Source organism: Antennarius striatus, chromosome 18 (genome assembly GCF_040054535.1).
Source record: "Antennarius striatus isolate MH-2024 chromosome 18, ASM4005453v1, whole genome shotgun sequence".
Lineage (NCBI taxonomy): Eukaryota > Metazoa > Chordata > Actinopteri > Lophiiformes > Antennariidae > Antennarius > Antennarius striatus.
In genome coordinates, this window is record NC_090793.1 from 12,028,814 (window position 1) to 12,046,095 (window position 17,282).

The window sequence follows — 17,282 nt, forward strand, 5'->3', positions numbered from 1 at the left end:
ATTGATTTTATGTTCAAGGACATACACATTCTTCTTAAGAGGCGAAGGATCTTACTGATGTAACCCACTTCCTTAGTTTTATTGTTAATAAGCTTATTCAGTCTACCATTGAACTACTATCTTTGTATTCAAATGACTCCTTCTTAACTTCTATTTTCTTGAGAGCGTTATCAGTTCAATCTGAAGGCACACCCTGTAATTGGATTTTTCCTACGCTCATGAACTGCACACAATCACAACGCTCCTCTTACGTCACCACCCATGGAACACTGAGTACCTCACGTAGCCGGCTCGTTACATCACTTCCTTGATACAGCGCGTGAGGGTGGAATCCATAAAGGTAAAACCTCAAGTGATCATTTTGTTGCAGGTTATTGAGGAAGTCACACACCCTTAAGACAGGTAAAATTGATTGTGTTTTTTTTTCTGTATTTAAAACGTAATGATCGCTCCCGATTGTTTTTTTTCCACATTTAGTTTACGGTACTGTACTTTGTTATCCAGCCTTTGATCGAAATGAAAGACAAGTCAAAATACTGCTGCGTCACATAATAGTTAATACTGTATATCTCACAATATGTAAGTTAGTCAGTGTTATTCCGTCCAGTAAAGATTTGTCTTCCTGCTGTCCTTCAGCTTTAACCTCGAACGACCCATTAGCTTTAATAGTGAGAAAGGATTCAGATTAGCTTGGGTGTTAATGTTAACCTCCCCAATCAAGTTTTAGTTAGCAAAAACTGTACATGTAGCTTATCAAGGTGAAATTAACATGGATAATTGATGACATAACTGAGTGTGTTTTTAGGATTACGACAAACGCCCTAATACCTTCACGAAGATAAATGAATGAATGAGTGAATGAATGAACGTCGTAACATCTAAGTTTACTTATCTCCTTATTGAAGATGTCTACGTACGAAGAGAATGAGTCGAAGTTCCTGCGAAAAGCTAAAGAGAATCCATTTGTGCCAGTGGGTGAGTACATCTTGAGCGCGACTGCTTTTATAATGTAAAAAGTTATTAAATTAACTTTTATTAAATGGTGTGTTGGGGTTTTTATTTTACACTTAACATTCCTTCTTACTTAGAAAACATTTCTTTGGTTGTATTTAGTCCTGCGCTACCTTTTTTTTTAACCATGTCCAGCTATATAATACTTGTTTAAGTGTACCTCACTGCTATGCCAACTACAGCTATATTCATCTCATATTCTTTTTTTGTTCTCTTTTTGCTCCTTGTAGGAATGGCTGGATTCTGTGCCATTGTGGGATATGGCCTATATAAAATGAAAAGTCGGGGTGACACCAAAATGTCAGTTCACTTGATTCACATGCGTGTAGCTGCCCAAGGCTTTGTAGTTGGAGCCATGACTGTGGGTACGTGCTGTAACATGGAATGTCACATTTTAGTTGACAAAATCTTCTCTTGTGAGAAAAGATATCTTGATAGTTGCATTTAAAATATTTTTTACATGACAGAAGTAAATGGCTTTTATTTTTCAGTTAATCTTTTTAAGTAAATCTAAAAATAAGAGCTGTCATAAAGGTTATTCTTCTGTTTCCTTTTTTTTTTAGGTGTTCTATATTCGATGTACAAGGACTACTTCTCAAAATCCGCAGAAGAAAAGAAGTAATACAGCGTCTGTGAACATGGCCTTTGACACTGATATTTTTTATATTCCTTAATATTAGTTCATAGTAAAGTTTGGAGAACATTTATTTTTAAAGATATCATATTTTTAGCACATATTACTTCAGCAGCCCACATACACTGTAAATAGTAACTTATTGATTGCATCCTTGAAAGAGTTTAACAAATAGTCAGCTCCCTTCTGAATTGAGAAGGATTATTCTTATTGCTTAATGCAGCAGTTTGTACCGTGTGTAGTTGTAAACAGCTGGTTTGACATATATGAATAGGTGGCATCGCAGATAGTTTTCTTACATATATTTATGATAGCTGAATGAAATGTCATACACTTGGAAGACTAGCAAGTTAGCTGAAAACATAACCAGGTTACATCTAGAGTTATCATTAAAAACTTTGCCTGATTGTCAGTTTTGATTTCTTGTACCAAGAATAGACTTTTATTTTCATTTCAATATTTTTTCTAACTAATTTGCCAAAGGGAAAACAGCATCATAGGAATGGAAAGTATGAGATGAGGTCAACAGACATGCCTATGCTTTTACAGTATTTTAGCAATGAGGACATGAATGGATTTCCATCTAGATTATGATTATGAGATAACCTCCGAAAAGAAATGAAGAGCACAACAATGGAAAAACAACAAAATCTAAGTGTGTCTTCTAAAGGCTACAATGAGAAATCTTGTTCAACAGCCTGCATACAAACTGACTGCAGTCAGTATTTTTTTCTCATTATTTTGTGATACAAAGAGGTCCAAAGTTTCATTGCAGCAGATCTCAAAAACGTCATTAGAATCCTATGAATTACAGGCTGTGCAATAACCTGTGAAATATTAAATACTGTAACCAGTTCATGGAGTATTAAGACAGATGCCTTGTTATTTTCAATAAGTTATTTTCAAATTTGTGTTGTGCTGGATGTTATGTGGAAGTAATGACTTGAAAATTTCTTGCTTTTGGGAATAAAAATTACCACTCATTTAATGCTGGATTTTTGTTTTGAAACCGACCTGACATAACTTAAAGTGTGGTTCCTCCATGACAAATGCCAGATCCACTCTTAGTCAATAAAACGATTGCATATGTTTTTACACCATTATCACTCTTATCAAACAAAAATGTCCTGTTACATTCAACGTGAAGGTAACAGAACCTGATCTAATCAAGGTAGTGTGTTGCATAATTTAAAAGACGCACGTAAAAATAAAAAGGCAGTCTCATAGTGACTCTGGAATTCCCGGTGATGAATGTTACTGAATGTTCTCCTGCTTGTTCTGCAGATTACATCATTATATTCTTTGTGGACACAGCTTTCCTGTTCAAACTCCTTCAGACAAAAGCTGGTCCTGAGGTTGACCGGCATTGTATGACACCTGTGAGACTCAGAATAAAAACAGTAATTTGAATGCGGGCTGTCCATTTAGTAAAAAAATTGAATAAAAATGAATAAATTGCTATTGGTAGTTTTAGACTCTTCAGCTTTGACATTTGAACTGCCAGGCGGGAGACCCAGAGGAAGACCAAAGAGGAGGTTTATGGATGTAGTGAAAGAGGACATGAAGGTAGTTGGTGTGTGAGAAGAGGATGCAGAAGAAAGGGTTAGATGGAGGCAACTGATTCGCTGTGGAGACCCCTGAAGGGAAAAACTGAAAGGAAACGGAAGATTTGGGGCCATCTGCTGCTCTGCCTGTCCAACCCACTCAGATTAGGTGGGGCAGGCCTGCTCACTGTCCCAGTCGAAAATAAACACGGGAATACAGTTTCATTCTGCATGTATCTGGTACATTCTAACTCCTGGAGAACTTCAGATATGCTTAAAATATCAGTTAAATAAATAAAGACATTCCTGTTTTCTACTACCTTTTATTTAATTCATGCATTTGTCATTTCTAACACTTCATTTTTCTTTTCTCCATGTATTTATTTCAATGCAAACATTCAGTCTATATTTATTTATGTGCGTGCTTGGCTGGTTGCTATAGCTGTGAGTCGTTCTAAAAGCGCTGAATTCCCCGGATGTTGCATAAGCGCTGTTCTCTTGTTCCCGTGACATTTCTTGTTCCCGCGAGACTTTCTTCCAGGTCTCTAGGGCGCCGTTGCTATGGACTCAGATTCGTCACCAACCATACGAAATGATGAACTGAAAACTCGCTTCCAATTTTGATTGTAAAGTCGACTCCTCGATAAACAGCAGGTGAGTTTTTTTTATTTGCATTGCCTCACTACGTATGTTGTTAGGAATAAATAGGAATAAAGTTGCTTTCTTGCAGAACATTTGGCATTATATCTGTGTAGGTTCTCAGTTATCCAGGTCATGGTTATCCAAAGCTGTTTAAGTCAATCCACTGGACGTTATTTGACATTATACCCCAACGCTGTTTAGATGATTTCACTTAATTGTAATCGATCTGTTTCTGTTTTTTGTTTTTGTTTTCCTAGGAAAACTGGGGTGGGCTAACCAATTTGTTACATATTTGTTCAGCTATCCCTGAAAAGTTAATTCTGTCTTGTCTACTAAAAGATAAGATAATTATAATTATTCATTCATTCATTCATTCATCTTCAGTACCCGCTTTTCCGCTGTCACAGGTCTCAGGGTTTCTGGAGTCTGGGCATGGGGAGGGTACAGTTCAGTGAAGTTAAATAGTTTTCTTTAATGTCCTTTATTATTTTATTCCTTTATACCTAAAGATGGGAAGTATGTTCACTTAGATGGTGCTTTGATGATGTGAAGGACTGAATGTTAAACTGTAAAACATTCACCATGCAAATGCAATTTAGCGTTCAAATCCGTAGAAATGTACCACAAGTGTTAATTTAATCAAATTTCCTCAAATGTATCCACCATTATGATATGTACATTCTTTTTCTGGATTTGTAAGTTGATTATGTCCATCATAGATCATGAATAATGACGATGAAGTTAACAGTTTGAGGCTCCAGTTCCAAGCACTGCAAAAACATCAGGAGAAAAAAAAGCTGGAAAAAAACAGGAAAAAAGAGAAAGAACTGGAAAAGGTTAATACCACTGTCATCCAGGATGATCTGGAACTGTCTAAGCAAGGTATTCAAGCGGGTGATCCTGAAGACAAGTGAGTTTTATTCATAAGTGATTAAGCAAAATACAAGAAGCACTTGTTCGCCATGTACATGAGTTGATATTAATAATCATATTCTTGAACTACAACTAATCTGTCTCTACTGCATAATCTTTGTAATTATTGCCCCACAGACTACAGAATGGAAATTTGCTTGACCAGCTGAGGGAGCTTAAAGATGAAAATGGACGGCTTTTTAAACTTCTGAGTGAAAAGGATTTTGAGATTAAATATTTAAAGAAGAAACGAGATGAACTATCAGCTATATCAGGTTTGGATTCTGTTTGATTTGCAGTACAGCAATGTTATGATGTATAATAATCTCTTCATCACTCATCTGTTTAGGACCGTCGGGATTAGCAGGGGATATAGCAGCCACCAAGATTGTCGAGCTGTCAAAGAGAAACAGAGAGCTAACTGCTGAAATTGAGCGGGAAAGGATTAAATCCAAGCAATTTAGCAAAAGAATCAAAGAGCTCGAGGAAGAGGTAATAAATTTATGCATTTTATGTAGCAGGACCTCATGCTTTGTTGTAAATTTTTAGTTTTGTGCATTATTATGGGTTACCATTGTTTCTTCACTGCAGAAGTTAAAGCGTTGCATTTTGTCCAAATGTCCTCTAGATCATTTAGTTTCCTCTAACAGCCCAGTACGCAATATAAGTTAATTTGTCACTCTAAATTGTGCCCGGGTGTCATATGAGCATCAATAATTTTTCATATTATGTGTCAGCTCTGTGATGAACTGACAAACCAGTCCAAGGTGCACTCTATCCCTCTCCCAAAGTCATTTTGGATCAGGCTCCAGGCCCACTGGGATGCTGCCAAAGGTTAAGTAATGTGGTTGAGCAAGTACTTTGCTGAACTATTTGGTACAGATAGTCTTTAGTAGTGATGGAATTTTAAAAACTTATACAATTATATCATTGGTGTGATTAAAATTATGATCTGATGAAACCAAGGCGGATTCAAGGCTTATAACAAAAACAAAACAATTATAAGTAAGGACACAGACAATGGTGTATTTGATTGTCCTAGGGAGTTACACTGTAGATAATAACTGAATGTTGACAATTTGTCTTATTGTTAAAACGACAAAACGATAATATCAGACTTCATACCAAGCATATGAAAACAAAAGGTATAAACCAGGCGCACCCAGCACAGAGGTCTCCCCCCAGCAGACAGCACATCCCGGTCTGACCCAGAACTGGCGTCGGCCTCTTCGGCGAGGAATGTGAATAAATCAATCATCAATAGATAAATATACCGGTATAAACTTTATGACTCATAAAGGAAGAAACAGACGACTGTCAAACATGTTTATCAACGCGTCTTCGACGTGGAGCTGTTATACGTCAGAAAATAGCCGGTTTTAACTCCGTCCATTCTGTGTGTACATGCAGACATGGGTCACAAACACTAACGTCACAGCAGTTTTCGTCGCGGTGAGCGGATAGAGAAGGTTTCGGTTACAGCGTCAACATGACAACACAGACCCGACGTTTTCAAAAAAATTCACTTTAGCCGGCGTTTTTGTCACAGATATCTGCGTTGTCGTGTGGACGACAGGCCTAAACGCAACCAAAAGTGTTGCTGCCCGATGCCTCACTCCGTATTGTTCACGTGATTCCTCCTGTCAGATGCACCGTGATTGGTTGGGTGGTAGTGGGTGGAGTTAAAACGTGACACCGTGAGATTTTCTAGTGAGCTTATTCAAATACAGTATATAGGTGGGGAGATAAACTTGAATAATTTTAAAGTTATGCTCTTCTCTACAGCTTAAGTCTGCTGTGATTCACTCGTCACATGATATAAAGTCCCAGATTAAGAGGATATCTGAAGACTGTGAGGTATTTTACCGTAAAAATATTATTGTTGTTCCAGTTTGAATGACTGAAAGTCAATTTGAATCATATATCATTTGAACACAAAATCAGGAAAATCCACTGGTGAAGTCACTTCAAGACAAATTAACTGCTGCCCAGTTGAAAGTGGCTGAGTACCGCAACCAGGTTCAGTCCATCAAACAGGAGTTGAAAGTTGCCCAGAAGGTACCTTTATTTAGTGAACAAGAAAATATTTGATCATCAGTTTTCTGTAACTAAAATTGTGACCCACTAGGTTTTGATAAGTGAGATTGGAGAGGATGTCAATATACAGCAATTGCTAAATTGCCCCAGCGGCTTTAGAGGACGCTCTCAGCAGATCCTCGCTTTACAGACAAGGGTGAGTTAAATATAACAATTCAAGCTACAGTATATTGCATCACATAAATATAGATACAAATTGAATTCAAGTGCTTTATCTAAACCAGAATCCAACATAAACAAGACTGGGCTTTATGCAACAGGTGCACAACCTTGAGCAGCAGTTGAATCAGTCAAATCAGCAAAGACAGTTGAGTCACTTGACTGTACAGGATGAATTTCCGGGTGTTAGGGCCCTTCGGAAAACCTCCCCTCAAGACAAGAACCTCAGCTACATCCGCACCATCGAGAAAGAGAAGAGGGAAGCATTTGAGGTGTGTACATTTTGAGCAAAAGCCTATAAATATAAATGGTTAATGTGTTACAGCTCTACTCTGTTCCTACGCTTTTACAGAGGATCTCAGGGGACTATGAGGCCCTCCTTAAAGACCACAAGGAGGTGAAGAAAAAGCTTGAAGCTTCTAAGGCCAGGAACAATTCTCTGTCCATCGAAAGCAAAACTTTGAAGGCCCAGATCTCCACCTTTGTGGAGAAGGGTAAACATGATGATGAGTTTTTAGCTGAGCTGCTGGTAAGCATTAGATAAGAGAAAAGCATGTATTGTTAGTTAACTTTGTATGCTTGCATTTGCATATTGGCTGTTACAATAAAAATGGGTACACTGGCTAGTTATTCTATATACTGGAACAATTGTTTTTTCTCAGCAATTAGGTAAAAAAAAAGAAAAAGATGAACATATGATATGTTCATAAGTCTAATCCTGCCAAATGAGTTAGGAAATGAGTTGCTGGGTAGCAGAAAAAAATTCCCTATTCTGCATTCCAAGTTGTTATGTAACACCAGGAATATATTTAACATTGTAATTTTATCCATAATATAAGTATGGTGTATAATGTGACTAAAGCCCACTGGACAAGTTTCTGTTTAGTAATTTTTTGCTCTGTCAAAGGGACAACTTGTTCTGTACATTTAGTGGTCTGTTAACCACAATGATCACATCACATGTTTTCCAAAATAATTGTCCCTCTGCCTGTCAGAAGCAGCAGGGCCTGATGCTGGAGGAGCTGAGAGAGCTCAGACAACAGACCAAAGATAGTCCCAAACAACAGATGAGCACTGAGCCATTACTGCACAGCAAGTTTCACAACAAGATTAGAGTACTTGAAGAGAAACTCCAGCAGCTCTCAGATAAGGTGAGAGCACTTGACTTCTTAGTTACAGAGATAAGCTTTAAGTCGAGCAATGGCTTGCATTCAAACATTTGTACTTCATCAACTTGGGACCCAGTCATTAACATATGCACATCTGTAGCAGGAAGAGGATGTGAAAACTCAATCCAGCTCAACAACCTGCAGTTTGCAATCTCCTCCTGAAGAGGGAGATGCTAGCGTAAAAATGCCATCTGCAGGGTATGTGTGTTAATGGTAATTGTGTTTCATAGGAGTACAGATATTATTAATTTATTCTACTGGCATTAGTCATTGACAGTCATTAAATCATATTGTGTTAAATTTAAATAGCCTCAACTACAGTGAGTCTGGGATTTATCGCAATAAAAAAAACATTTTTTGTAACTGTATTCTCCTACAGATATGTTATTTATGACTTATGACACCTTTTTACCAGGTCACATTCAAAATTTGGTTATAAGATGGTTCTGCCTGCTGTTGGAAGCAGCATGCAATTTACGTAAGTCTACCTTGATGCATTATGAAACATGATTTTGTTTACTATGAAGTTAATTAGCTATAAAAATCATATTCAAATTTGCCTCATTGTGCTTTCAGGGGTCCAAGTTCTTCAAAATGTCCACAGTGTTCAGCTGATATTTCTGTACTGATGACCCAATGCGACGAATATAGAATCCTCTCTGTGGAGAAGGACAAACTCCTTGAGCGAGTTCAAATCCTACAGACAAAGTAGTATATTTTTAACACATTGTTTCCATTATTGTACAATATCTGACCAAATGTGTTAACGGTTTCTATACTTGTACTGACCTGCATAATTGTTTTTACTGGTATTTATTATACTAGCAAGGAGCTCCATTTAGATCAATTATTTTTTACGCTACAAGTCTGACCAAGGTCAAAACTTTTTCACTTTATATTCCAAGATAATATAAAAAAATATGTATTTATGTATGTATGTATGTATTTATTTATTCATTTTTATATACTAATCTGATCCCTGAAAAGAAATTAGGAGCACACTCTAGTTAGTGATTACTTCAAACCCATGCATACATGTTAGTTTGTACAGGCCCCTGTAGCACACACACACAAGGGGGCCTGTAGGCATGCAGGGGGAGGTATAGTGAGGCATAGCCCCAAATGAGCAACTTGTAAAGGGGGACAGCGCCTTGCTCAAGGGCACCTCGGCAGTGCTCCGGAGGTGAGCTGGCACCTCCCACTGTCAGCCCGATACTCTGGGTGTTTGTTTGTTTGTTTGTTTTTAATAACAGAAGCATGCATGCATCTTAATACCAGGATGTTAAATGATTCATGTCAGGAGAAAGGACCTGTGAAATGTCTTTTTTTTATTACTTTTTTTTTATCCTGCAAGTGGAATACTTCAGTCAATATCAACCTTCAAGATACCTATTCTGTGAGGAACAAAGCAACACCACATGCTATTCATTTAGTCCATTTTACTTTAACATTTGAAGTACTGACTGATGAAGGACCAAATCAAAGCAAAGTACTTTCCATCCATCCATGTACGGTACATTTGGATTTCTTTAAAGGGATGACATTTACTTCTGTATTTTCTAATTTGTAATTGGATAATTTCCTTGAATCTTTCAGAGAGAAAGAGATAAACCAGAAGTTTTTGGAAGCAGAACAGAAGCACCAGGAGGAGCGTAGCAGGAATGCAATTCTGGAGCAGCAGCTGGTGAAGGCAGATTCATAATTGAAGCACCAAGTGTAGAACTTGTATGGCATGTGTAGCCCTTTCACTTCTAACTGCGACAATAGCCTAAATATGGGGAAGTTGTTTTGAAAACATGTAAGACTTTTACTAATATACAATAGATGAAAAAAAGGGGGCTGCATGACTGTGGACATGGTGACTGTGAACGGAATTCTTTGTAAATCTCATGTCTGGGGTGCACAGATGTTTGTGTCGCTCTTGTATAGTGGCTATTCAACTGGAGGAAAGGGAAGCGCTGGGGGCATCGCTAAAGAGCACCCGCCACAGTGACCCGTGGCTCTGCAGTGACATGATGAGTCAAGTCATGCATGGTTTCCTGCAGGCTCTGTGACAGCCCAAACAAGACACTAACCAGGGGAATTGGTTGGTCCCTGCCCAGCCTCACGAGTCCAGCTGAGCCTTACTTTCTTCTGTTACAATTGATGAATTGTGATGTGCAGGAAACCCACTCTCCTTGTCTGCCATATAAATATTATATACATCTTTTACACAATTAAATGCTCAAAGACTTTGCAGTTTGTCCTATGTGTGCTTGCTGACCTCAGTTTAACAGTCTGTGTACGTTAAGGAGCAGAGCTTAAACTTAACCCTGATGGCACCAGACAAGTGTCATCAAGAAGATGTCTCCTCATAAATTTGAATCTTGTGCGCTTGAACATTTACAAATGTCAGTGTCACATTTGATTAAAATCTACATTTAAATAAAATAATAACATATGTCTTTGCCTCCACTTGAATCCATTGCAGCAGAGATCAACAGAGCCTGTTTTGAAATATTTTTGTAGACTAACGGGTCACAAAATTTAATAAAATAGAGAAGCAATTGTTCAGCAAATGTTTTGAATATGTCTTTTATAACCATAGCTATGACCATCCTAGAGTTTTCCTTGGCTCTGGTTGGTTGAACATACATCAGTGACTGGCCAATCCAAATACTAAACACCCCAGTTAAGTTCCAAAATACTGCCATATTCCTTTTAAATATTACTGCTAATCATTTCTGACTTGACACTAGCTATGAGGGAATAGTGGTTAAAATGAAATGCAAATTCTCATTACATAACCAAGTTCTTCATATGGTCCCCTGATCATGTCACACATATGTGTATATGAATTCTGTCATTTTAGCTTACTTATCCAGTGGTTGTCTGCTGGGAATGACATCTACATTCACACAAACATAAGAAGAGTTGTTTTTTTCTGATGTTGTCAAAAAGACGCAAGCAGAAGCCCCTTTTCTACCGCCTCCTTTACCTCTCCTTCCACATCACGCTTATTTTAAAACCATGGCTGAGTTCTTGTGCCGCTTCAAATACCACACTATTTCTTCCAGGACCCTGTGGGTGACTGGCAGGTTCCCATTGAACCGAGTGAGAAAGTGCCACAAGACAAAAATATCAGAGTTTGGACGTGATGAAGAAAACCTTTATGCTCAGTAACAAAAAATGACTTGTGTTGATACCTCCCGGATAGAAGGCGAGGAACCCTTAATGTAGCAGGATTTGTCATTGGAAGAACTGATGAGATATCATAAACCTTATGACTATGTGCCTTGCATGGTTGCGAAATATGCATCAAATGTAGCAATGTGCGTCAGAGGGGTGTTGATAGAGCAAATACTTGTCATGGTCCCTAACTGCATCCGATTCCAGGGAAAATGTTTAACTTAATAAATTTCAGTTTGGTTGTTTTTTCAAAAAAAAATTCTGTAACCCAATTTATATGAAACCAGTCTTCACGAAAATCTTTTCTAATTTGTGTAACACAGTGTAGCCAATTATTTTGAACAAGTTGATAAGAACAAAGGAAGTTTTCTTTTGAATGATTTTAAATAAAATATATAAATATTACAGCTTGTTGGTTCTTTATTACTTTATTTCAGTCAAAAATCAATATTTGATTGCTTAAAATGACATCTCTTATTGACTAAAGTAATTTAAGAATGTCATCACTCTCAAATAAACTCCACTTCACCACACAATTTTAATATTGTTTTATGTAGCTGTATTACATAGAAAAGTGTAGATTTATTCCAAAATGCCCAATCACCCACCAAACCAAACACAAACTTATGTAAACATAGTGAACGTAAACAGCCTCACCTATTTGTCATTCCAGGTTTGAATGACTCCTTTCTCCATCCCTCTCCTCAGAGGTATTCCCTCGTTCTGGACCAATGCTTCCTGCGGACCATTGACTGCATCCAGAAACTAAAGTAAATAGTGGAACTGTGAATGCAGAGGTTAAAGTTAGCCATCAGTATATGAGGGATCTGTGAACTTTACTCAGGGTAGAAAACGGTTTGTGCCTCTATGAGTCCATTCATTTCCCTGTGCCTCTCATTTACATGTAATGGAAAGAAAATAAACAGTGGGTTCCTAATGTGCTAATTTACAGTAAGTACAAACAAAGTAATGAGCTTTTATCTTTATTAAGACAGTGGAGAAGCATATCAAAGTTAGTCAAAGTATATGGGATGAGTGAGATTAACCTAGAGACTTAAGCAACTTACCTGATCTTGAGTTTGGTCAATGCTGTTTTGTTCAAACTTGATGGAGAGCCTCTTGGATCACTTTAATCATCTTTATTTTTATCCAGCAGTGGCTGTAATGAAATTAAAAGAAATTGCAGAGTAACAAAAAATAGAGAAAAAGGCTGACAGATTGTGGCCCACAATTGGTCTTCCTGACAGAGTGAATTAATTTACTTGTGGTTCACCAGTAGACACATTCTGGTTCAGGGAGGAGTCATCACATTAATAGTTCATCTGTTGTGCAAAATGGTCACTTTTTATTGGCATAACAGTGACCTAAATGGGATTGAATCAATAGAAAAAAAGTGGAATTACACTAAATGCAATAATGATCCTGTAATTATGTACACATAAAAACAAATGTATCAGACTCAGGAACAAAACAACAAAATGCAAGCACATCGCTGATTTTTGTAATAGCTTAAAAATGGAAATAAAACACGTATCATACTCAAAAAAGAAAGACAGTATTTTCTGCTATAAATAAGGATATACGTCAGATCTGGATGTTTGAGTCACTGGCTGCATCATGTACTTCTATCATCACTGGTGCAGATATCCTCAGAGTCTCAGTTTACTAAGCCCCTTATTGGACAAATCGTTAAACCTTCAACACCTGTAAATACAATAAAATTAATATATTGCCCACAACTGATCACTGCTGGTGGTGCATCCATGGCATGTGCACTAGAGCATCACTGATCACAGACTGCTAATCCATCCGAGCACAGCAGAGAGATACAGAAATAATTGGGTGAGACAAAAAGCGATGGCATGCCAGATAAGCCATCTGAAGACCCAGGAGGCTGTTTATTGCTCAGTAAAAAAAAAAAATCTACAATAGAAAAGAAATAGGGCCAAGGGTGTCCCTATTCATATTTTTCCTCAGTAGTGAGGGTGCCATTATAGTCCAAGACGATTTGTCAGATCTTATAGAACAACTCCAGTGAACCATTAAGGGTGAACCTAATATTCTGAAGTCTGATGTAGTACATCACTTGCCTTTCAGCAGGTAATGTATATTTAATAACATGCCTCATAGAACAGGGTACCCCGGACATCAACTCTCACACACACACACACACACACACACACACACACACACACACACACACACACACACACACACACACACACACACACACACACACACACACACACACACACACACACACACACTCACATCTATGGACAATTTGGAATGATCAATTCACCTATGCTGCATGTTTCTGGAGGTAGGAAGAAACTGGAGGGTCCGGAATAAACCCACACACCTGAGATACATCCTAGCCAGTTTTGCATTTGTCAAATGCACTATACTGTATGTGAAATCTTGACTGCACGGAATCTAATATCCTAGTAGTCATCTGACATGATAAGGCTGAGTAATCTTAGCAGGAGGATTCTTTTTGAAATACTGTTATTTAATGGAAGTTAGCCTACTTTCATTTGTGTCAAAGGAAGATTTTTCATTTTGTACACAATGAAAACATGACACACAAAATATACCTATCTATAAAAAACCCATGCATATAACTTATAATTCCAAGTGAATTTCTTATTCATAAAAACATTTTACAATGTTAATTTTATTCTTGTTATCTGCTGCACCATAAACAGGCTGTTACATGATTCTCACCTAATTTCTCATGTGATCATTTTCCAACACTAAGGATTTTCTGTAATAAAGAAATACTCATATCTAAACTAAACTAAACTAAACTAAAATAAAATAAAATAAAATAAAATAAAATAAAATAAAATAAAATAAAATAAAATAAAATAAAATAAAATAAAATAAAATAAAATAAAATAAACTAAGCAACTAAAATAAAATAAATTAAGATTAAAAAAATGAAACTAGAACAAAGGCAGTCACAGACTGCAACATCCCGCGACATGGCAAATGAAATCCTGATGTCTGCTTTCCACTGAATTCAAAATTTACCCTGACCTACTTGCATAGGTCAAAGATCAAAGCTAGTGTTCTGACCTACTGTTATTGATCAAAGCACGAGCTTTGATCTATGGTGTCACTCTGGCCTTCTAACCTCGTCTTTCTATCTTATCTGGTTCCTGAGAGTACAAAAGTTGAAATTTGACCCTGGCCTACTTTTCCCAAGGTCAATGTCATCACCTCACTGTCATCCCCTTTGCCTCCCAAGTAATGTGCTTCTTGTTTCATCTTTCTATCTGCAACGGTTGCAAAGATATTTGGTGGATTCACTTAACTAACTAACGAACGAACAGATGAACACACGAACACTGACAATCACAATACATCACTGCTTTGAAGCGGGATGTAATAAAATAAAAAAAGTCAAATAAAGATGAGATGATTACGATCGTCTCATCTTCAAGATGATGGATGCATTAATAGAAACAAAATGAAACAAGTGCAAGTTATCAGCATTGCAGGTGCAGAATATTCTGCAAAGTGGTGTTAAGTAGTCTTATGGCCTAAAGGATGATGGTGTCTGAGCCTGGTAAGGCCCAAATTTCACCCAGACAGCAGCAGTCAGAACCACTTGTTTAGTGTTGTGGACCTTTAAGGAATCTGATGGCCTTCTTCCTACATCGCTAAGTGTAGAGGTCCTCCTTGGAGGCACCACTATCCTGGAAATCTGTTGATCATCTTTCACTACTCTCTGTAGAGGACTGAACAATGTGTAGTATAACTACCTACCTTGCGGTGAATACGATAATAAAACTCTTGAATCTTAAATCTAGAATGATGGTGATCATTCAAGCAGAGTGGTGAAGGTATCTTGAGAACAGGGACATGTGACATGTGGCAGCAGTGACTTGAAAATGTTCGTGAAGATGTTTGCAAGGTGATCTACATAAACCTTGAGGTCCAGGTGCCTTGTGTATGTTGATCTTTGTAAATCACCGACAGATATAACATGTAAGGCTTTTGAAAAAACATGGTGTGTCCAAAGAGTTAAATGTCCGGTATACTTTTATATGTGTGCGTGCATGTGTGTGTGCATGTTTGTGTGTGTATGTGCATGTGTGTGTGTGTGTGTGTGTGTGTGTGTTTATTCATGTGTATTTATGTATATTTATGTATATGTATGTATACACATACAAGAACTGGTTCATTTTTTCCATTCCTGTGGTAGAGGGAGATATTATTCAGCACAAGCGACAAGTGGTTGACATATTTGTCAGTTTATTAGTGACATGTGGTCTTAGCTTGTGTTACTTCTGGGGTTTTTTTGCAAAATATATTTTTGTGTTGCAAAATCAGTGAATGCATTTCTTGCCTTCCATACAGTGTTTTTTATTTTCCTGTTCTATGATTTGTGTGTTGCCCTTTCCAACCACCTTACATTCATTTTCCCCTGACGTGCAGACATTCAGAACATGCAGAAAGATATATATAACAACCACATTTTAATAACGATAGTAAATTTATCATAACTGCTCACTCAATGATCTCATTAAATGATAAGGGTCAGATTGCTTTACATCAAATGTATTCACAAAGATTCATGAGGTTGGGGCTGCTGATTGATCGGATTCTATCCGTACGTTTCTCATTAAGGAAGTATCAGGATTGACAAAACAAAAACTCCCCCAATTCTCAGAAACCTGAGCGTGTTTGTTTATTCCAGAAACGGCACTAGACAAAGATGTCTGATTTAATCGCAAATTAAGGTTTATTGAGCAGACAGAATGAAAGGATGATCATAAACTCAGCAGATGATTCATTCAACGGGTATCACGTCTTCCCAAGAAGAAGTCCTCTCATGTCAGAAGAAAAAGTCTCTAAACCAGTGCCAAAATGACCCTGGCAGGTTTTTGAATATCTACTGGATGGTTTCTGCTATTTGTTCTAAAACCTATGACATTTGAGACTTAGGTTTTATCACCCAGAATGTGAGAACGTAAAGAAAGGGCATTCAGTGTGCACATGAGAATATGCAGAATCAAAAATTTATTGTACTACTACTTGTATTGTACTGCTATCTTAACAGTGAATGAACCTCTAAAGTATAGTTTTAATGTATATAAAATGATTACATGATTAACTAAGTATCTTCAAATGTGGTATACTGTGTGCTTAATGTGTGTGCAAGCTCCTTGATCCAAGCACATGAACTAGACATAAAATCCAGTTTCTGCAACGATTAATGGGTGAGTCACAAAATTTTTAAGGTGTACTGAAGGTGAGGATCAACGATCTGAAAATGAAACTTTCTGTTCTAAGATTGTGCTTTTTCAGTTACTGAACAATCATAGAAAAAGATCATTTTGATTGATTTGAAGAACCACACCATACACAAAAAACACACAAACACTTTGTATGCAAATGCATTGAAACCTGAGTCAGCAAACATGATGACATTTACACCCTTCAGCTTTAGAGTCCTGCACAAGCCAGCCTCATTGTCCTACTGTATTGCCCCTCCCCTCCACACACATACACGCACACACACGCGCACGCACACACACACACACACACACACACACACACACACACACACACACACACACACACACACACACACACACACACACACACACACACACTCTGAGTTAACTGCCTGTCCCCAGCAGGATGAGCCGGCTGTAAACTACACCAGGTCTATTAATTAATTGATGTGCCCTAACAGCAGGGCAGGCTCTCTCTATTGTAGCAGAGCAGTTTGGAGAATCCTGAAGTGATGACCACTGGTGTGCCTGCAGTCTTGCAGAAGGACGACATGTAGAGCATCAGAGTAGCAAAACATAAATGGAAGGCAATATCAGCTTCACAGTAACCATTAATTGCCCAGTGCCATTGTGGTCCTGTCCTGTGTGTGACGCCCGTGCAGGAAAAACGGCAGACTGAGGAAGAAGAAGAGGCAAA

The 17,282-nt window shown here is 37.7% G+C and overlaps 2 protein-coding genes across 5 annotated transcripts; both read left to right on the forward strand.

Moving 5' to 3' along the window:
* The first annotated feature begins 263 nt into the window (after positions 1-263).
* higd1a (HIG1 hypoxia inducible domain family, member 1A) lies at positions 264-2,628 on the forward strand. Of its 3 annotated transcripts, none has more exons than XM_068341479.1 (4): positions 264-340; positions 906-975; positions 1,242-1,376; positions 1,575-2,628. In XM_068341479.1, the coding sequence occupies exons 2-4, from the start codon at positions 906-908 to the stop codon at positions 1,631-1,633; spliced, it is 264 nt and encodes an 87-aa protein (XP_068197580.1). In that variant the 5' UTR covers positions 264-340; the 3' UTR covers positions 1,634-2,628. The 3 variants fall into 3 exon arrangements, with proteins under 3 accessions (XP_068197580.1, XP_068197579.1, XP_068197581.1); XM_068341478.1 differs by having other exon boundaries at positions 268-402; XM_068341480.1 differs by lacking the exon at positions 264-340 and adding an exon at positions 416-483.
* A 1,722-nt stretch (positions 2,629-4,350) lies between these two features.
* On the forward strand, positions 4,351-11,691 carry ccdc13 (coiled-coil domain containing 13). 2 transcript variants are annotated; one of them, XM_068340838.1, is made up of 13 exons: positions 4,351-4,741; positions 4,882-5,018; positions 5,093-5,235; positions 6,529-6,600; positions 6,688-6,801; positions 6,872-6,976; positions 7,101-7,271; positions 7,352-7,528; positions 7,995-8,150; positions 8,269-8,366; positions 8,584-8,646; positions 8,745-8,876; positions 9,765-11,691. In XM_068340838.1, exons 1-13 carry the CDS (start codon positions 4,554-4,556, stop codon positions 9,868-9,870), a joined length of 1,662 nt encoding a protein of 553 aa, XP_068196939.1. In that variant the 5' UTR covers positions 4,351-4,553; the 3' UTR covers positions 9,871-11,691. The 2 variants fall into 2 exon arrangements, with proteins under 2 accessions (XP_068196939.1, XP_068196940.1); XM_068340839.1 differs by having other exon boundaries at positions 8,272-8,366.
* Positions 11,692-17,282: the final 5,591 nt, after the last annotated feature.